The 21,558-nt window shown below is 44.6% G+C and overlaps 1 protein-coding gene across 17 annotated transcripts in view; it reads left to right on the top strand.

The window, feature by feature from the left end:
* The first annotated feature begins 85 nt into the window (after positions 1–85).
* Positions 86–21,558, top strand: part of NOX5 (NADPH oxidase 5) — a 109,014-nt gene continuing 87,541 nt past the window's right edge. For 4 of the 17 annotated variants that reach the window (XM_073304450.1, XM_073304457.1, XM_073304451.1 and 1 more), the window contains exons 1-3: positions 2,034–6,138; positions 8,008–8,196; positions 20,120–20,238. In XM_073304450.1, the coding sequence (XP_073160551.1) occupies positions 8,019–8,196; positions 20,120–20,238 (297 nt within the window). In that variant the 5' untranslated portion in view covers positions 2,034–6,138; positions 8,008–8,018. Of the gene's footprint in view, positions 168–2,033; positions 6,139–8,007; positions 8,197–10,567; positions 10,677–18,534; positions 18,636–20,119; positions 20,239–21,308; positions 21,465–21,558 lie in introns of those variants that run through there. The other 13 variants (XM_073304465.1, XM_073304461.1, XM_073304462.1 and 10 more) reach the window with 12 other exon arrangements.

Raw genomic sequence — 21,558 nt, forward strand, 5'->3', positions numbered from 1 at the left:
GATCGGCCAACCGCGACGCCGCAGCTGGCTGCCGGAGCCAATGGGGCGGGCAAGGGGCGGCGGGAGCCAATAGGGGAGCGGCGGAGCCGGCCGGGGACAGCCCGAGTCCGAGCGAAGGAGCAGTCGGTGCTGGTGGCTGATGGGGAAGGAGCGGCGGCGGCTCCGGGGTGCGCAGCGCTCCCCCCCCCCCGGGCCTGGGGGAGGTGCTGTGGGGGCCGGGGGGGGGAGGAGGCGCGGAGCTGGGGGCCGGGGGGGGGAGGGGTGCGGAGCGGGGCCCTGAGGCGCGGCGGGTGGCGGTGAGAGAAATGGCGCGCGGGCCGCCGAGGGGAGGGGGCTGGGGGGAGAAGTGGGCGCGACGGGGTGGGGAGGCGCTTGGAAGGGGCGGGCGGCTGAGGGACAACGGCGCGCGGGGCCGAGGGTTGGGGGGGGGGCGGGGGTTCTGCGGTTAGGGCACGTGTGGGGGGCTGTAGGGGGGTGTGGGCGAGGTCAGGGGGTTTGGGGGGCTGTGGCTCGGGTGTGTGGAGGGGGACTGAGGGTATGGGGGAGCTGTGGGGATTTGGGGGGGTTGGGGCTCGGGGGCGTGTGGAGGGGAGCTGTGGGGATTTGGGGGGGACTGGGGCTCGGGGGCGTGTGGAGGGGAGCTGTGGGGATTTGGGGGGGACTGGGGCTCGGGGGCGTGTGGAGGGGAGCTGTGGGGATTTGGGGGGGTTGGGGCTCGGGGGCGTGTGGAGGGGAGCTGTGGGGATTTGGGGGGGTTGGGGCTCGGGGGCGTGTGGAGGGGAGCTGTGGGGATTTGGGGGGGACTGGGGCTCGGGGGCGTGTGGAGGGGAGCTGTGGGGATTTGGGGGGGTTGGGGCTCGGGGGCGTGTGGAGGGGAGCTGTGGGGATTTGGGGGGGCTGGGGCTCGGGGGCGTGTGGAGGGGAGCTGTGGGGATTTGGGGGGGCTGGGGCTCGGGGGCGTGTGGAGGGGAGCTGTGGGGATTTGGGGGGGCTGGGGCTCGGGGGCGTGTGGAGGGGAGCTGTGGGGATTTGGGGGGGCTGGGGCTCGGGGGCGTGTGGAGGGGAGCTGTGGGGATTTGGGGGGGCTGGGGCTCGGGGGCGTGTGGAGGGGAGCTGTGGGGATTTGGGGGGGCTGGGGCTCGGGGGCGTGTGGAGGGGAGCTGTGGGGATTTGGGGGGGCTGGGGCTCGGGGGCGTGTGGAGGGGAGCTGTGGGGATTGGGGGGGCTGGGGCTCGGGGGCGTGTGGAGGGGAGCTGTGGGGATTTGGGGGGGCTGGGGCTCGGGGGCGTGTGGAGGGGAGCTGTGGGGATTGGGGGGGCTGGGGCTCGGGGGCGTGTGGAGGGGAGCTGTGGGGATTGGGGGGGCTGGGGCTCGGGGGCGTGTGGAGGGGAGCTGTGGGGATTGGGGGGGCTGGGGCTCGGGGGCGTGTGGAGGGGAGCTGTGGGGATTGGGGGGGCTGGGGCTCGGGGGCGTGTGGAGGGGAGCTGTGGGGATTGGGGGGGCTGGGGCTCGGGGGCGTGTGGAGGGGAGCTGTGGGGATTGGGGGGGCTGGGGCTCGGGGGCGTGTGGAGGGGAGCTGTGGGGATTTGGGGGGGGCTGGGGCTCGGGGGCATGTGGGGATTTGGGGGGGCTGGGGCTCGGGGGCATGTGGGGATTTGGGGGGGCTGGGGCTCGGGGGCGTGTGGAGGGGAGCTGTGGGGATTTGGGGGGGGTGGGGCTCGGGGGCGTGTGGAGGGGAGCTGTGGGGATTTGGGGGGACTGGGGCTCGGGGGCGTGTGGGGGTTGGGGCTCGGGGTGTGGAGGGACTGAGGATGTGGGGGCTCGGGGTGTGGAGGGGGACTGAGGGTTGGGGGGCTGGGGCTTGGGTGTGGAGGGACTGAGGATGTGGGGGCTCGGGGTGTGGAGGGAGACTGAGGGCATGGGGGGTTGTAGGGGTTTGGGGGGGATGTGGTTTGAGGGTGTGGGGGCTGGGGCTCGGGTTGTATGGAGGGGGACTGACAGTGTGGGGGCTGGGGCTCAGGGTGTGTGTGGAAGGATGCCCAGAGCTGGAAAGAGAGGGGTGGGGTATGGCGCAGGCCACGCCCTGTCAGAAGGGGGTTGGGTATGGAGGCCTGCAGGGAATGGTGCATGGAGGGGGCGCTACTCACTGGATGTATCCCTGCAGCCCCAGCATGTTCAGGCTCAGCTCTCTATCACCCTAGCTTGGTGGGGAGCTGTGCAGAGGAGCACAGTCTTGGTGCTATGAGAGACATAGAAGGGCGTTTTTCTGTGTTTCCCCTAGCCGGAGGGGGTGCATGTGTCTACACTGGGGCTGAGCTGCTACCTCAGCTTTAGATAGGCTGCCCAGCCCATCCTCATGCTGCCCAAGGTGCCTCTTATTGTACCCTCTCATTTCTCTCTCATCCCTGCTGCCCCAGCTTTCTCCATGCCACCCCACACAGTGAGCCAAGGCAGGAGTACCTGCTAAACATGAAGGTATTATAGTTAAGAGATGTGGCTCCCACATACACCCACCTGGATGGGAGCTCTTGTCTGTGCAAGCTACAGAAGCTGCTAGTTCTGAAGGCAGCATTTCATGACTGAAGTGTCAGAGACTGATTGTTTGTAAATCAAACAAATCCTAAAAGGGGCAGTGTTCTCTTTAGATGGCTCTGGGTCACTGTGGAGACACTTCTGTAGTCTAGTCTTACAAATGAAGGATTGTCACAAGGAAGACCTTGCAGTCTTATATCAGAATGCTTTCTTGATTGTAGTATGTCCTGTTGTCAGATTAAGAGGTGGAGGAGGTCCTAGGGTACCAATAAGGTATTTCTTTACCTTTTGCCAGGCAAGATTTCTGAAATGAGGTGCCAAATATGTGTTGGCAAGGCTAACTGTCTGCGTCAAATATTGGCTCCACTGGTATTTAGCTCATGGTGAAACCCCACATTCTCTTGCCTCTGCGTATGAATGGATTTGTCACGGATGGGCCATTTTCACTGGGATCAGTGTGCAGGACTCAGTCTGGCACTTCATGCCTCAATCAGCTGGTGGGATTACAGTTTGCCCCTTGGTTAAGCACATTTTATCATTCATTGAGAATTGAAGCATCAGCAGACTCTTGTTTAGCTACTCCTCCCACTCTTCTTCCCCCCCCCAATAAAAAGGTAGGAAGAAGCCCTATTGAGAGGGTTATAACAGCCCATGGACAAGTTTTAAAAGTGCAGCACCAACAAAAATGGCAGTCTAGTGGTGTTGCCATCTGTAGGCTGGCTGAAGGCTATTTCAGCCTCAATTTTTGTAGCTTCCAGATCATTTTGTGTTGATCAAAGCAAAAGTGTGCTGAGCTCCAGGACAAGGATGGTCTGAATAACCACCACATAGTGACTTTTGGAGGTGCATTGATAATCTCTTAAATGAGTTGCTTAGCTCTCCTAACTGTTGCAGTTTTCCTCCAGTTGGGAAGGGACTAGTCTTTCATCAAAGCTGAGGGGGTTGTTTTTATTCCTGAGCTTCATAGGCTCTGGAATAATGTGTATTTAACTAGATTGACCTGAAAAAGATCTGGGGGAAGGCCACATGTTTGAAGCATAAACTTAAAAGAAGCAAAACAAATTCATTGTTAATTGTCTTGATGTGGTCAGAATTATTTTTCCCTCTTTCTAGAGTTTATGTAATGATTGTATCCCAAGACTAAGAGCCTCTACTCCTGATTTTTTTTCTTGTTGTGTTTTATGACTTGATCTGACCTTGGAAAAGTCATTTTATTTACCTTTCTACGGCATAGTTTCCGTAATGACTGAAGTTATGTACATTGTTTTAAGAAGTTAATGTTTGTAAAGGATTTTAGGTTTATTGGATGAAGAAGGATACATAAATTGAATTTTATTTTAAAAGTGGCCAAATATCCCCTTCAGATTTTGTGAACAAAACTGTCTCTTAGTCTCGGAATTTTGCGCAAAGTTTTGTCCTGCAATGAATTTTGATCACTAAGTTATAAGCCTTGTAAAGCAGAGTTGCTCATGGAAATAAAATATTTTACAACCTTAATTAGAGCTGTGCCATATACATATTTTTTAAAGGAGTGTAAATATATTTTCCTATTACCTAGCACTTTGACAAAAGCTATGATGAAAAGTGCTTCATAAGGTAGGTATTTATTATTAGTTCCAGATGATAAAATCATATAAGTACAAACTTCCTTTCTGTACATTTGAATAAAGTTGTTTCATATCTTTAAAATCAACAAAAAAAATTAACTGCTATGTAAGTGTGATCACACACAAATTCAGTGAGAAACAAATGAAATTCCTTGAGGGTTTTGTTTTTTTTTCTTCCACCCTTCCTCTTATTACAAGGATTTCATACATTTTGAAAAGCAGAGCACATAGTTTAATTTTTGACAGTTTCTCCCAGCACAGACCAAGGGCCCAAACCTGAAAGAAAGCACACTTTTACAATTTTTAATGCATTTCATATAACAGTAGTGGAAGATCTAGCTTTGTAAACAGAAGCTGAATTTTTATGTCATGCCTCAGTATGGTCACTGAAAGGTTTTTATTAGTTTTAAAACAGAAGAAGAAACCAAAGTAAAACCATTTAAAATAGTATGGCCTTGATTAGTTCACTTAAATAATTAAGGCTCAATTGTGTTGCCTTTTTAATAGTAAAACACTTCAACTGAAGCACAATTTAACCCTAATTGAACAGGAAATCATCAGGTCAGGAAACAACTTCCAGAGCAGTCCATGGAAAGAGGTTCTGACAATAAAGGGAAAAAATGAAATCCAAATCCATCAGAGTCAAGAAATGAGCAATCTCTGATTTAAAGTTTGAGTGTAAGTGTATATATACAGGAGCGGCAGGAAGTATGGCCCTATGTCACGTCTATTCTTGATTCTGCCACAGGCTCTCTGTGTGCTCTTGGGAGAGTCAACTTCTGTGTGTCTCAGTTTTCCCCCTTTGTGAAATGGGGGAAATCTACATGAGAGGAGAGTAATGTATACAAAGCACTTTGAGATCCTTGGATGGAAGGCTGCTTATAAATGCCAGGTATTATTATTAAATGTAACATCATAAGTGGTATTTCTCTTTAATGAGAGGAGGTAGCTCAGTAACTGCTATTTGGAGTGTCGCTCGTTGATGGTGATCAGAAGTGTTTCCTGCGAAAATGGTGCACTACAAGGTAGGTACGTATTTGGCATGGCTAAGCTGTGCTACCATTGCTACAATGCTATTTATGCTTGTGCTAACTCAGTGATACTCAGACTGAGGCTCATGAGCCACAAGTGACTCTTTAATGTGTCTCCTGTGGCTCTTAGCAGCACATGATATTAAAAAACACTGATTTAATTGTTAACCAATCAGGATGATTTTACTATGTTAACTAATTGTAGTTGCTGATAATACTTAATCATTTTGCTTTGAGAATTGTGTGTGTGTGTGTGTATATTAGTAAATGAAACAATGAATTCACACTATTGTGGCTCTTGGGTAATGTTAGGTTTCAGAGTAGCAGCCGTGTTAGTCTGTATTCGCAAAAAGAAAAGGAGTACTTGTGGCACCTTAGAGACTAATCAATTTATTTGAGCATAAGCTTTCGTGAGCTACAGCTCACTTCATCGGATGCATACCGTGGAAACTGCAGCAGACTTTATATATACACAGAGAATATGAAACAATACCTCCTCCCACCCCACTGTCCTGCTGGTAATAGCTTATCTAAAGTGATCATTAGGTGGGCCATTTCCAGCACAAATCCAGGTTTTGCTAATTTGGCTCCTGAACCACTGAGGTCTGAGTATCACTGTCTTAGCTCATAGCATAGATGTGGACCAGATCATCATTTTCATCTTTGGCATTGTTTTTGGTAAAATGTGTGCATTTGAATATGTACATGCCTATATGCAGTGTAGTGCCTTATGGTGTTGGCCCTTGTGTTACCTATCAGCTTTGTGTTCTTGAGGAAACCAGGGCCCAACATTCAGCCTGTCTGACTCACGAAAGACTTCCTCCTCCCCCCCGCCTCTGCTTGAACCAAAGCCAATCAGAAGAAGGACAAAAAGCAATGAAAAGGCAGTGAAAGACATACCTAAACCCCTCTGGTCAAGGGTGACAGGATTAAGGAAACGTAGAGGTGATCCTGGCAATTACAGACCGGTAAGTCTAACATCAGTACCGGGCAAATTAGTTGAAACAATAGTAAAGAATAAAATCGTCAGACACATAGAAGAACATAAGTTGTTGGGCAAAAGTCAACATGGTTTCTGTAAAGGGAAATCATGTCTTACTAATCTATTAGAGCTCTTTGAAGAGGTCAGCAAACGTGGACAAGGGGGAATCCAGTGGACATAGTGTGCTTAGATTTCCAGAAAGCCTTTCACAAGGTCCCTCACCACAGGCTCTTATGTAAATTAAGTTGTCATGGAAAAAGAGGGAAGAGCCTTTCATGGATTGAGAACTGGTTAAAAGAGAGGGAACAAAGGGTAGGAATAAGTGGTAAATTATCAGAATGGAGAGTTGTGTTCCCCAAGGTGGTCAGTCCTAGGACCAATCCTATTCAACTTATTCATAAATGATCTGGAGCAAGGGATAAACAGTGAGGTGGCAAAATTTGCAGACGATCCTAAACTGCTCAAGATCGTTAAGACCAAAGGAGACTGTGAAGAACTTCAAAAAGATCTCACAAAACTAAGTGATTGGGCAACAAAATGGCAAATGAAATTGAATGTGGATAAATGTAAAGTAAAGAACATTGGAAATAATAACCCCAAGTATACATACAATATGATGGGGGCTAATTTAGCTACGAATAATCAGGAGAAAGATCTTGGAGTCATCGTGGATAGTTCTCTGAAGATGACAACGAAGTGTGCAGCGGCAGTCAAAAAAGCAAACTATGTTAGGAATCATTAAAAAAGGGATAGAAAATAAGACAAGAGTATCTTATTGCCCTTATATAAATCCATGATACGCCCATATCTTGAATACTGCGTACAGATGTGGTCCCCTCATCTCAAAAAGGATATACTGGCATTAGAAAAGGCTCAGAAAAGGGCAACTAAAATGATTAGGGGTTTGGAACGGGTCCCATAGGAGGAGAGATTAGAGGCTAGGACTTTTCAGCTTGGAAAAGAGGAAACTAAGGGTGGGGGGATATGATAGAGGTATATAAAATCATGAGTGGTGTGGAGAAAGTGAATAAGGAAAAAGTTATTTACTTGTTCCCATAATATAAGAACTAGGGGCCACCAAATGAACTTAATGGGTAGCAGGTTTAAAACAAATAAAAGGAAGTTTTTCACACAGTGCACAGTCAACCTTTGGAACTCCTTTCCTGAGGAGGTTGTGAAGGCTAGGACTATAACAGGGTTTAAAAGAGAACTGGATACATTTATGGAGGTTAAGTCCATTAATGGCTATTAGCCAGGATGGGGTAAGGAATGGTGTCCCTAGCCTCTGTTTGTCACAGGATGGAGATGGATGGCAGGAGAGAGATTACCTGCTAGGTTCACTCCCTCTGGGGCACCTGGCATTGGCCACTGTTGGTAGACAGGATACTGGGTTGGATGGACCTTTGGTCTGACCCAGTATGGCCATTCTTATGTTCTTAGCCTCATTTGCATCAAAGATGGAACAGGGAGGCATCCCCATTAGCATACAGAATGGAGAACAGAGATTCCAAGGCAAGACCCACACTGAACTCTGGGACCAGGAAAGCACTGCATGATAGGGAATCTCTGCTCCAGATGGTAAAGAACCCATGCCTGCACACCCCCAGATCAGTTATCAGACCAATTCTAGTAATATATCCTTTATTGGTATCCAAAATAGTGAAGCTGCCTAATTGCATTGTGAGCTCCCTTGTAGGAACACTGCCCATAGCCAGGAATGATCAGTTCCTATTGTCTAGCCTGAACAAAACAACTTTGGTATATTCCCTTGAGCCAAAAGTTTACCCATAAACAAATCTAGTGTTCTCCCTTGAACCATTGTTCTTTCCCTACAAAATTTCTACCCATTCTCAAGTAAGTTCTCTGATGCCTGGATCCAAAATCTGCATCCGTTCCACTGGGACTTATCTTCTCTTGACTGATCGTGCTGGGGGCTCTGCCAGTCTCCACCACTTGGGACACTCAGCTACCACCACCACCACCTCCTGGGACCCCCAGTGGATTCAAGCTTCACGGAGTGGTGAGAACCCAGCTCTCTCTCTCGGTATAGCCTTCTGACCCTGACTTGTGTGATCAGTTATAGTTGTCTAAACCTGACTTTTATAATCAGATTTAAGTTAGATTTAATATTATAACTGTTTTGTTTGTTTGGCTCCTCATGTATAGTTATTACCTAGCAATAAATAACTTTCATGGTTAAGCTGGTTGCCCCCCCCCCCCCTCTGCAGCAATGCTCCTCATACCTAAGCTAAAGATCCCTGCAGCTCCCACAAATCCTCTGGGGTTTGCTCATCAAGTGGGTTACTACCAGGACAATTGTAACGTGAAAGTGGGGATAGGGACATGCTGAACCTGGGGCATATGAAGGTGGCAGTTTGGAAGTGCTGCTTGACCCAGCCTGCTGAGTCCAGGGGCGTATAAGGGGTCAGCTTGGGAGTGCTGATTAACTTGGTCCTCTTGGATGCTCTCTGTCAATGTGTGTGTGTTTGCCTGATTCTGGAGCTTGGAGAACCTAGGTCCTGCAGGATAGCTGCATTGGGAGGGAACTTGCAGAAGGGAGGAGTAGAGCTCCATATGAGAATGCAAGTGACAAGCAGTATATTGATAGAATTACAGAAGTGCCCCCCCTCAGAAGAGTAACCATAATAAATGAGTGTACCCCAAAGTAATGGGCAAATCTGGTAACACTTGTGAGCATGCATTTATAAGTGCAATGTATTATGATGGTGTTTGGGTACCTATGCCTCCACCTAATGAATGTTCAGCTGTGTGGGTTAACATTCATTTTTCTTTGGGATATGAGCACTGTGCTGGGCTCTGTGGAGTGTGAGTGCTTTCTTTATACCATGTCAAACCAGAAGTAAGGAATATACCTTGACTCCAGTGTTTGAATGCTGTTTGGCATGCCTTACATAATAGTATCTCGGCCTCTGGCCAAGAGAAAAGCCCTCTTTTCTGTTAACTATTTCTCATTCATGCTGGTCTGGACACACAGTATGTAGAAGGCATAAAACTATAGTGTAATTTTACGTACTAACTTCTCAGAATTTCATACTGCTCTCATTACTTGTCTAGTGCACAACTTATGCTACTTTTGGCCACAGTACATGGCGTGAGTGAATTGATTTCTGTGGCAAGAGACTAAGTGGGTTTTAGCGTACACTGGACCTTGTCTTTTCATTTGTACAATATCAAACATGAATGGGTGCTCAGGAAATATATAACTTCAGGACAACAAGGGAAAGAATCAATTAATACCACCCATTTTTTTCCAATCTGCCAAAGCAATTGACTAATATCTTATAAATCCTCATAACCTGTGTATCAGTTTTTAAGCTAAGCCTGAGGTTTCATTTTTATATATTTAAATATATGGCAGTCTTTCCTGCAGAAGCTGATTATTCTAAATACATTCTAGTATGTGTTGCATCTGCTAAGTAAAATCTGTAAGATATATTGTGCTTTTTTTGTGTGCAAAATTCTAAGAGTATTCATTAGGTTTATACTTTGAAGTCCCTTTGGCAGTCAAGCCCATCTTAACTATCAGATGGCAAATATCCAGGCGACTTTGTTCTGAAGTGATCACAGATGAGTGTTTTTTCTGTAGCAGTGATCACGGATAATTCATGTAATGACTATAAACACATTTCCATACTAAGATTAACAAATAATTAAATAGCTTCTTGGTTAGCCAATAGCAAGAGTCCTAGCTTTTACCACATAAAGCATATATTTTTGTAGCTAGTCTCTGATTATTCATACCATTGCTCTACCGGTAGTCCCTCTCTTATTAAGTTGTCACTCCCCAGGATCCACCTGTTTTTGTATAAAACATTAAAGATCGCAATGGTGAAATGGTAGGAAGTAGTTTAACTGCTATATTTAAATTCAGAGCAGCACCAGACCCTGCCAGAACAACAGATATCGAATCTGCAGACCTATTTCCACTGCTGTGATGATTGATACTCCCCCAAACATATCTTTTTCAAAGATCCATAGGTCTTACACATTCCTATGACAACATGTGGTATACCTCAGCCAGTGCATCAAGTGCCCCCAACAAAAACTGTGCCCTTAAATGAACTCATATAGAAAAATGATTAAATATTAAAACACCCTGTTCCCCCATGGATGAACACTTTTCACAAAACTAACTCCATATCTGACTTCTCAGTCCTTGTCCTGAAGCCTACACAACAGCTTCAAAAGGCGAGCTGGGAACTTAAATTCATAACTCTGCTGGACACTAAAAATCATGGACTTAGAGACACCGCTTTTCATTACAATTTATAACACACTCTGCTGTCTACTAACCTTCCTTTGTCCTACTGCAAAAGTATTAAGTGCCCATTTCATTTTAAGTGGTATACCATGTGTCAACCCCTGCTTAACAATCTGTCCCACTTTGTATTTAGCTGACACTGAGGTTACCTTCTCCAGACTTGAGGAAGAGCTCTGTGAAGCTTGGAAGCTTGTCCCTGCCAGCAACAGAAGTTACTCAAAAAATATTACCTCGCCCACCTTGTGCGTGTCTCAGATTTATATATGTCGTAAGGTTAAAATATTTACGTAATTCCTTTTTTATTGGTAAGATTAGATGAGAAAAACTTAATAGTAATAGATTATTAGGGACTACTGCAATCTTCCGGTCTGATCTGCGCAACCCAAGCCGTGCAACCTCTCTGGTAGTTTCTGCATCAAGACCATAACTTTCTTCCTCAAGCAGTGTCCCTAGGGACTCTCCACTTGAGGTGTGCATGCAACTCATGTACCTTCAATCAGAGATATTTCAGCAGGAGTGCTCATTTGGTCTGGGCATATGCCCTAGCCGCCTTGATGTTCCATACAGAGGATATATAAGGCTGTGATGGATATATAGGGCTGTGACAGATGGACTGCCCTAAATTCCTTCTCAACCACCTCTCCCTGAGACAGAGCATTTTGTAGTGCTTGCCTGCATAGCTATTCATCTTAGCTAGTCTTCAGTACTTAATTTTAAATTTATTTTACTTTTATCCTTTATAGTTTGTGTAGTAAGTGTTTACTTTAGTTTTTGAGGATCTATCTCCTTTTGGCTAAGGCTTTGCCTCTCATGCACCCTCACCTCCATACAGAGGAGCTGTCTCTAGAGAAGCCTGCTTTTCCTTTGGGCATCTCTAAGTGACCAGGCTTCAAACACTGCTGCACTTGCTGGGAATCCTTTCCAGTTAGTGATGGCCACTAGCATTGTATCCACTGCCTCGGGGATGTGCACATCCATTTGAAGTGCAAGACCTGTGCAAGCTTCAAGAGTCACTCCAGAAGGTACAGGGAGATAAAACTTCAGGTTTTTGTGATGGAGTGCTCACTTTGTCCAGCTTCAGATCCAGGCCCAGAGCCCCACCTGGGACATCAGCCTCTGAATGACCATATCACTTTATCAGTGTCTGCAGCTCATTTGCCTTCTAGGTCTTTGAGAGACAGACTTTCAAGTGAAATGAGGAAAGTCTCATGCTGATCTTGTCAGAGACACCATATTTTTAAGAGGCCTGCTGTACTGGAGACCCCATGCCCCTTAAAGGTTTCTGCAGAGCCTTGGTATTGAGGTTTTCTCCAAGTGAAAGCCTTCATCAAAGTCACACAGTGCTGAAGCCCTTGGTACCATTGAATCCTGAATGAGGTACTTCTGAAACACTTGGTACCACCCTCATCTGCTGCTGCCTCTTCAGTACTGAGACCATCAGTACGGCAAGAGGCAGATCATCCCTTGGTACCGCAGGCTTCAGTGTCTATGATTCGTCAAATGCCTGTGCACATTCCCACAGGACCTATTTGTCTCCAATGAACCTGAGTCGTCTTTGCTGAGTTCAGGACTCCTAGTACCAAAACCTGAGTTATTGCCTGCCTCAGAAGTGATTTGGTCAGACATACAGCCAGATACTCCTCCTTTGGGTGCTCTGTTGGAACACAAAGAAGAAAGTTCTTCAGACTCCCTCTAAACTCAGTACAGGGCTATGCTGACTGAAAACCGACCTTTTGATTATGAAGTACCTGGAACATCAAAGGACACTTCCAGAGTTTTACTACCACTACCTGGCAATCATCCTCCCTGGCGTGACTAGTACTGGCTGCCTCCCCCATTCCCCTACAGTCCTCCCTCGTGGGCATACTCAGCTGCCTGCCGATGAGTTTTTTAGGGTATCAGCTACTCATGTGGACTGTACCAGACAGCCCACTCCAGTTCTCTCTGTTCCACCATATCATTCTTCTCTACAGGAGGGGACATTTGAAAAACAAGAAAGGAGAGCTGATGAGGGGACAACTCCACAGACTGATATAGCCTCATCTTCCCCAGATGAGGCTGTCATGCCCCCACCAACTCATATGAACAACTTCAAGCCATTTCAGGAGTTGATGAAAAGAGTGGCAGATGCTCTCAAGATTCCATTAGAAGTAGTTCAGGAGACCAGCATAAATTGTCTGATACTGTACTTACACCATCGTCAGCATGGGTGATCTTGCTTATAAATGAGGCGCTCTTAGAACCTGCCAAAATGATCTGGCAGAGTCCTGCTACTGCTCCCCACTCCTGACAGCTAAAAGAGCAGATAAAATATATTATGTCCTACTAGGGGTTTGGAAGTTTTAGTTTTTTGTCCTGCCCCTAATTCCTTGGTCATGGATACCGTGAATGTACATAGTAGGCAACAGCATTGAAAGGTATCCCCACATGATAAAGACCAGAACCACTTAAACCTTTGTCAAGATACAGAGATTCAAGATGGTGACACTTAGAGCTATCATTCCACTCTTGGATTTGGGGAACTGCTTAGTGACCCTCAACCTTCGAGAGGCATACTTTCATATCAGTATGCTCTTACACTTTGTGGTAGGTCAGGACCATGACCAATATCAAGTCCTTCCCTTCGGACTGTCTACCACCCTCAAAGTGTTCACAAAAGTTACTGTAATAAGCACTGCACAGCTTCACCATTGGTGGGTAATTGTCTTCCCTTATCTTAATGATTGGCTTCTCAAGGGGCATTCCTATACCAAGGTCAGAAACAGAACTGCTATAACCTTGGCTGTAGCTCTATTTAACAGGCTTGGTCCTCAGCTCAACACCATGAAGTCCCTGCCTCTTACCTGTGCAAAGGGTAGAGTTCGTAGGGCCCACTCTCAATGCCACATGATAGATCAGAGGACAGATTCTTCACTCCTCACACTTAATTGCACAAATTCAGTTGGGCCATCAGGTCATTGCCAGATTGTGTATGCAACTCCTTGGGCACAAAGCAGCATGTACTTTGTTGCACTACATAATTCTCTACATATGCGTTGCTTCCATACTTGGTTCTGGACAGTTTATACTCCCAGCAAGACAGTGTAAAGTTATTCTCTATTCCCTGTTGTGTACTGTTCTCTCTCTCAACTGGTGGCAGAATCCAGACAAGGTGTGTTCAGGGGTTCCATTCAACTCTTCCCCTCCCGCTGTAACAATAGTTTCCAACACTTCCCTCCTCAGTATACTTCTGAAGTTGAATTCCCTATCTATCTTATACAGCACCATTCTGGAAATCAGAGCTTTAACGTATGCCTGACGGCACTTTCTCTTGTGATACAAGACCAATCCAGATTTCCTTTTCTCTTTGCAGAGGCCATAAAGTTATGGAACTGGTGCATATTTTATCTATGCAGCCTCCAAAACACCGTGGCGGCTGACCTCCGAATACTCTTCACTTAAGATAATGAGTGGAAACTAAACAAATCAATACTCAGATGTTTCTTACCTGGGAATTTCTGAAGATAGATGTTTTTGCCGCTGCCAACTGTTAGGAGGGTGCTGGCATATTATTTGGACAGGGCCAGACCTTTTTCGAGCTTCTCTCAGACTGTTTGTATTGTGGACCGAGCTAAAGAAGTGCCAATGTCCATACAAAGACTATCCAGCTGGGTTTCCGTCTCTATCCTCTCTTGCTATACAGCCACTAACATACTATGCTGACCTAGGTTGATAGTTCTGGTACAGTTTTTACCAGATCTCAGTCCATGTCCACTGCTTTGCTGAGGGACATTCCTATTGTAGAGATTTGCAAGGGTGCTACATGAGCTTCGGTCCACACTTTCTCAAGACCACTATTCTGTAGTTGATGTTTCTCAGGCAGATGCTGCTTTTGGCTCTGCAGTTTAATAGTCAGCCCTAAATCAAGTTCCAGACTCCCACCTCCTTCAGGGGATACCGCTTGGGAGTCACCTCAAGTGGAGCACCAATAGGGACACCACGCGAAGGAGAGGTTAGATACCTTGTACGGTAATGAGTTCTTTGAGATGTGTTCCACTATCCGTTCCCTTTCCCCTCTGCTTCAGAGCCTCATCTCCCTTGTGGCTTTGCAGTGGAGAAAGAACTGAGTGTGGCCCATCCATCACAGTCTTCTATATTCTCAGCATGGGTCATGAGAATGGCTGAGGGCGCATTCGTGGACCGAACGAGCATTGGTGATAAAAATGTCCAATTGCATGCACATGGGGCACATGCTCACCTCAAGTAGAACAACCGTAGCAGGACACATCTCAAAGAACTTGTTATGGTATAATGTAAGTAACCTGTCCTCTGAACTATAGCATATCTTTTAGGAAGTTATTTGGGCTTGGTATAAAGATTTAAAGTGATGGAGACTGTGTGACTTTTTGTAATCTAATTTTCACCATTTATTTGACATTTGATTCAGCCTGGGCAAAGAAAATAGATGGGTCAGTTTCATTCTTCAGAGTCCTCTGCCCAATGTTGTTGTGTGTCGGGTCCCAGAAGGGCACATGGGCACGGAAACCAGAGATGCGGGGGGTGCTGCAGTGGCCGCCAGCCTCGCTGGGCAGGGGTGGGGTGGGGGGAGTGGGCAGGGGTAAGGGGGCTGGCTTTCAGCACTCTCACTATTAAAAATGTTCCAGCCCCACTGGAAGGGCAGGGGGATATTTACAGTTTAAAAGAATTACGAATCCATTTGTATTCCTGTTGTGCTGAGACCTTTTAGAAAGAAAATGTTTATTCTGTGTAAAAACGTGTAACAATTAAACACACAGCCAAACTGGGTTCGGTTAAACCAGTGTAAATCTTGAGTAACTCACTGATGCCAGTGTAACTGAGGGCAGAATTTGGTCTAGTATCTGTGTAAATAAAACTCCTCCCTCACATTGAGTAAAATCCTTACAGCTCAGCAGAGGAAATTGCTAAAAGCTGCTTGGAGAACTGCATTTCCTTCAAAACCAAAAGGCAGTAATGAATTGTGTATCTGACATAGGTAAAAGATTTGAGATTAAACATATATCAAATTGTGCCTCTCTAATCTACCAGAAGTCTATGAGTGTGTCCTCAACCGAGTGGAAAAAGGAAAACTGTGTGATTTCATTGGAATCTCAAAAAGCCTTTGATAAAGTTCTCAAAAGTTATTGCATAAACTCCCAAGTCATGAGATGGTAGAATAAAATAATGGTCTGAGAGAGACAAAAAAATAGACCATTTTCAACATGACCAAAGATTAAGAAGGGGCTATACCAAGATTCCAAACCAAGAATTGATCATATATTTGTCATTAATCTGGGAAATGTGGTGAAACAGTAAGGTAATAATTTGATGATTATATCAAAGTAAGTTTCTAGAGGAAGACTGCTTTTTGTGAATTATTTAACTCTTACTAAAGAAGACTGAAGAACTTCAGAGAGACTTAAAAGCTTGGCAAATGAGTAACAAAATAGATAAAATTCACAGATCCTCTTTAAAGCCCAATCCCAGTCGTCTTGAAGTCAGTGGACAAAACTCATTTTCTGTGACCATTCGTCTTACTAAAGCTTGATCACTCAGATTCTTGCAGGAGGCCAAAACATAAGGGGCATAAGAATATGGTGTCTCATAGAAGATCTAGCATGAGAAGCAAAAGGAGCTTTAATAGTTAACTAACATTTAAAATCTGGATAATGTTTAGGAATATTTGCCCAGCTCCGTTCATTTGAGAGAAGAACCACAACTTAATTTTCATAGTGATTAGTTCTTGATCTAGTAAAGCAGGTTCTTTAAAGGAGCAGAGTATAATCATTATTTTCCCTCAAAATAACAAGAAACACCACTTTCTGTAGAGAGGCATTTACTGTGCTGCACTAGCTGCACTGTAAGTAGTGCAGATAAAAGTGAGGACAGTTCTTGGGCAGCGGACTATATGAGGAATGTGATTCACAGGATACAGCTAGCATTATAATTACTAGTGCAGCTGCTGAAGTGACTCCGGCCAGCACTAAATAAAATCTGTGCTGTGTTCAATACTCTTTTGCTTATAGTATAAGCCATAAAGATGGGAGAAGAGATAGTGTAACATTTTGATCTAATTGCCAACCTCAGACATGGCTACAGTTCCCTTTGCACCAGATGTGAATTTGGCACCAAAACGTTACTGGACTTTTTCAGATGTTTATACTGGAATAGGACTGTGATTAAAATCAAATCTTCTGAACTACAGTATCACCAAGGCATCAGTCTCTCTCATTAATAATATATAACACTTTGTCTTCACAACTCACTCTTCCAACACACCAGTGAGATGTAAGTAAAATTCCATTTGTTTAATCATTTGTGGAAGTGACTAGCTCAAGGTCCTACAGTAGGTTAGTGTCAGAGACTGGGATTTAATTCAGGAATTCTTAGATTTTAAGGGCAGAAGGGATTTCTAATATCTAGCCTGAACACTTGCATAACACAGACAATAAATTCACCCATGCACTAGGGGGGGATTATTCTCCCCTGACAGCCAGTCTTGTGTACAGACCAGTAGAGAAGGACCCCGCCCCTTCCATTTCATTCATTCCCTTCCAAGGATATCATGTTTCAGTTTTACTATTAATAACATTTTTACTCTTCCCAACTTTGGGTTTCTTCATGTCTTTGTTTTGATAGAAGCGAAGATATTACATTACAGCTGTTCTCTCTTCTCTCGTATGGATAAAAATGGGGAAATGAGGGGTTTTATATATCTGTTCTTGCTTAGTACGCTGAGCAAAGGCTTTGCGGGTTTTCTTTGAGAAAGAGCTGTTCTAAATGGAGGATCAGTTATAAACTATGTCTTTTATAGAATATATCATGAGCTAACTGAGCCTTAGACATGTACTGATTCTGCTCCCACTGAAGTCCATGGCAAAACTCTCATTGACTTCAGTCAGAGCAGGAGTGTGGGTCCTCGAGCAAAGATCCTAGAAATGCAGCTCCAATGTAGTGTGTCATGATTTTGCATAAGAAAATCTCTGAAATTCTTCATGCTTCCATTATAAGAAGGGTGGTGATGAGCTATTATGCTAATCTGAAACTACGACATGTCAGAGTGGTGTTTGTCCTTACATTTGGATTCTGCCTTAATTGCACCAAGTTGTGTATCCTGCATCTCTTCTCTGTCACTGGTACAGTTGGAATCACATTCTTTGCACAGAATAACCAGCAAGGATCAACTGAAACATCAATTCTTCAAGTACTATCCATGTGGATCCCATTCATGGTGCATGTATGGGTCAGGAAACTTTAGTGTCTGTTGGGGCCCACATGCACCCTGTGTCCCCCCAACCCTTCCCCCGCCCCCTCTATCTGTGGGCATGAAAAGGAGAAGAATAGGGCTGGTCAAAATTTTCATGGTTTTTTTAATATGTAAAAGATTTTCAAAAAAGGCCAACGTTTCCACAAAATGCATATTTTCCAAAATTTATATTTTTTAAAAATAAAATTCCAAATGAGAGAATCTTTCATTTTTATTTTTTCTTTTCCCTTCCACTTTTCAAGGAAGATAATTGGATGAGAGGGAGGTCAATAAAGTTTTTTTCAAAAAAAAAATCCAGTAAGTGAAAAATAATTCCATCTTGAAGCCTGCAGAGCAAAAATAATTTCCAACTCTTTTGTGAAACTCGTTTTCCAGCTATCTCTAACATGCAGACCCAAACACCTCTCTCTGCTTTCTGGCAGTGTGTCAGGATGCAATGGTGGTTCCTCTGAAATAGTGTTCTAAAAAACCCCAACGGTTAGATTTTAGTTCTAGGAGTTGTTAGTAGGGTTAGTGCAGTTGTCTAAATAGTTTCTACCCTGTTGGCCATTTTTTCTCTCTTGTCACCCAACCTTTTGGTTGATGCAAAGACTTTGGGGCTTAAACCTTGCCTCTGTGATGACAGCCTGATGTCCATTACTGATGACCTCACAAAGTGCAGCTTCTATTTTGGAAAAAGTCATGTCTCTAGAGATGTTTGCTGATCCTTTCCCAACAGGACCCGATTGAGCCAGGGACAACTGCTTGAAGCTCCATCTCTTGTAGCAATCACATTGTAAACAATTTTCACAAGACCTGTGAGTAGGGAAGTAATATTTCATCCATTTTATGGATAGGATATTGAGGGACAAGAGGTTGAATGACTTGACCAACATCATACAGAAGCCAGGGACACGGGGGAGTGGAGCCCAAGAATCTTAACTTCCTGCTCTACTAGGTAGTATGTCTCCCTTGATGATATTGAATCTTGCAAATAAATTTGCATACTAGCTTATTTTACTTAATCATCCGTACACGCATTTCATATTTTGTGAACGTGGTTTTATTTCCATTGACTATATTACATGTCCTCTCCCATTTGTATGCTCATTTATTAAGTAAATGCAGCCACTTTTTCAGGTGATTGGGAAGAAAACAACCAAAGAGAGGAGTGACTTGCATAGACAGACTGAAATCCTGACTAACTAGTGCTAAAACATGAAGATAGTTTCTAGCTGAAGCAAGGGAATCCATGGAAAAAAGTGCAAGCTGTAGCTGAGAGGCTGCTAAAAACGGACTGAAGAATGAAAAACATAATGAAGAGAGTACATATTGAGAGATAAATACAGGGGAAGCCATTCATTCTAGTTAGAATCTGACAAGGCAGGATCCCAGCATGTCTGCAACATTAATGTCCTAGTGGTGGAAGCAAAATATTATCTAGGGATAAATATAGTAGGCTGTTGCCAGAGAGGAATGAGCATGTACCAGCACCCCAACCTGGTCTCACGGAAGTTAATGGGAGTTTGTCTGTTGGCTCCATCAGGAGCAGACATAGGTCCCAACTCTTTCGAAATCATGTAACTATAATTCAGATTCCACAGTAAAGGTAAAGAATGCTTGGTTAGATGTGTTTCCTGGTCAGTATAGGCCAGATCTATAGCAGTCAGATCTAGGTCACATCTTTGATTAAGCTGTATTACAATAAAAGTGTTTGAGGACCCTAACAGAGCTGGGTTCTTAGGTGCACTTCCCCCTCCACTCTGGGTAGGGAAGATCTAATGGGCAGCAAGATGGGGAGTCTTACAAGGTGCCCACACCCTGCATACCATAAAACTGTGTGTTTCACAAGTGTTTCATGTGTACTAGCGCAGAGACAGCTTTAGGCCGGAGGGAAGGACTTAATTCTGAGCAGTCACAGGTCTTAACGGTAGTTTAAGACTGCAACAGTGACCATTGGGGAAAGGATTCTGATGTCTGTGGAACTCCCTATTTATTCAGGCTGTGTGTGAAGACCTTGATTTGTAACGTATGCTCTATCTACATCGCTCTAGGGAAAAGTATCACAGAAATGTTTTGTTTACAAGGTCATAGCTGGGCAATTCTTTTATTTGGTCACATTTATAAAGCATGTATCCAGTGTGCTGGGTGTTGTACAAAAATGTTTAAAAACAACTGAAGTAACTTTGAGTGACCCAAACTGGAAAAAATCTGGGATGTATTTTTACTGTGTAGGAATATATTGAAGAGGAGGTGATTTACCTCCTTGGTTTTTTTTTCTAGGTAAATGTATTGCATTTTAAAGTTGTCTCGTAAATGTCACATTTCCCCCCCCCCCCCCATGGCTTAAGTGGTATGTAAGTCTTTTGCTAGACTTCAGCACAGGGGTGAATTTCCTAAGACCATTGTAAGCTCAATTTTCTTATTCTTCTGTTTCCTTAGGACAAGTCTGCTGGGTTAGCAAGGTGGTAACAGCATGTACGCTACTAAATTTGATACAGAGCCAGTCTTTATTCTGGAGTGGTTGGTCTTGCAACATCCATACCCAAAAGATTCTCTTGGTAAGTAATTTCAGACAAAGGAATTTAATGCAGCGCTCAATTGTAGTACTGTTCTAGTCAAAGGTAAAACTGTACTTGTGGCACCTTAGAGACTAACCAATTTATTTGAGCATAACCTTTTGTGAATGCATCCGATGAAGTGAGCTGTAGCTCACAAAAGCTTATGCTCAAATAAATTGGTTAATCTCTAAGGTGCCACAAGTACTCCTTTTTCTTTTTACGAATACAGACTAACATGGCTGCTACTCTGAAAAAGGTAAAACTGTTATCTTCTTCAATGAGCGTGATTGGGCCCTTTAGCTGGACCAAAGTCATGTGTATCTGTATAGGTGGTTTTGAGAAAAGCCAGTCTCTGACATATATCTGGGTTACAAAGCCAAAATAAAATTTTCACAACAAAAATGTATTTATGTAATGGCCTTAAGAGAAGTCCCAAGAGGGTGTCTTGCAATTAAAAAGCAAAAGTGTCTTTAGTTTTAAAAATTAGGACGGACTTGGCTCCGGAATTCAACTGGAAGCTGATTCAACCATCATGCAGCAAACTATTGAAAGCTCTTGCTGCCATTATTTCAGTAGTGTGTTCAGTGCATCCCACATAATCAGCAGATTCAGATCTCAGTGAAGATGTAGGGACGTGATGAAAGAGGTAATATATTGCTAATATGGACGGCTTTGTAATGGAAGAAGAAAACTTGCAAAAAAATCAATGAAAGACCTTTAAAACAGGGGCAATGCACTGAAACAACTTAGTAAGAGCTGCAGACAGTTCTATCCTGTTAGTACTGTAGCCTGTGAATAAAGATATGAAATAATCAAGCCTTGAAACAACAATAGTATTAACCAGCAGTTGAGCCTGCTGAACAGGGGTATTCATCTGACAGTTTCAAAGATGCCAGTACGAAGCTCTCGTGACAGAGGCAAGACACTTACCAAAAATACACAAGGTCCATGTAGCACCCAGGCTTTCTACAAAGGACGTGGTAAAAGGGAATTATTGAAACTGTTGCCTGAGAAGGAGCAAATACCTAGGAGTGGCTGACAGTTTGTTTTGCCTTAATTCGGTATCCTAGTTTTGCGACATGCAAGACTGATCGTGAGGGAGGTTGGTCTGAACTGGGACAGCACTGTGGTAGATCTGTGTAAAACTGGGAGTCACTCCGAACAATGGAGATCCAGGTTCTACTGCTGAATGATGAACCTCAAAGGGAACATAAAGACACCAAAGAGTAAGTGTCTCAGAATGGATCATCGAGGCATGACAGCACACAGGCCAAATGGCTGGGATCCAAACTCTCCCATCAGCACCATCACAGATTGTTG

Source organism: Lepidochelys kempii, chromosome 10 (assembly GCF_965140265.1).
Source record: "Lepidochelys kempii isolate rLepKem1 chromosome 10, rLepKem1.hap2, whole genome shotgun sequence".
Lineage (NCBI taxonomy): Eukaryota > Metazoa > Chordata > Testudines > Cheloniidae > Lepidochelys > Lepidochelys kempii.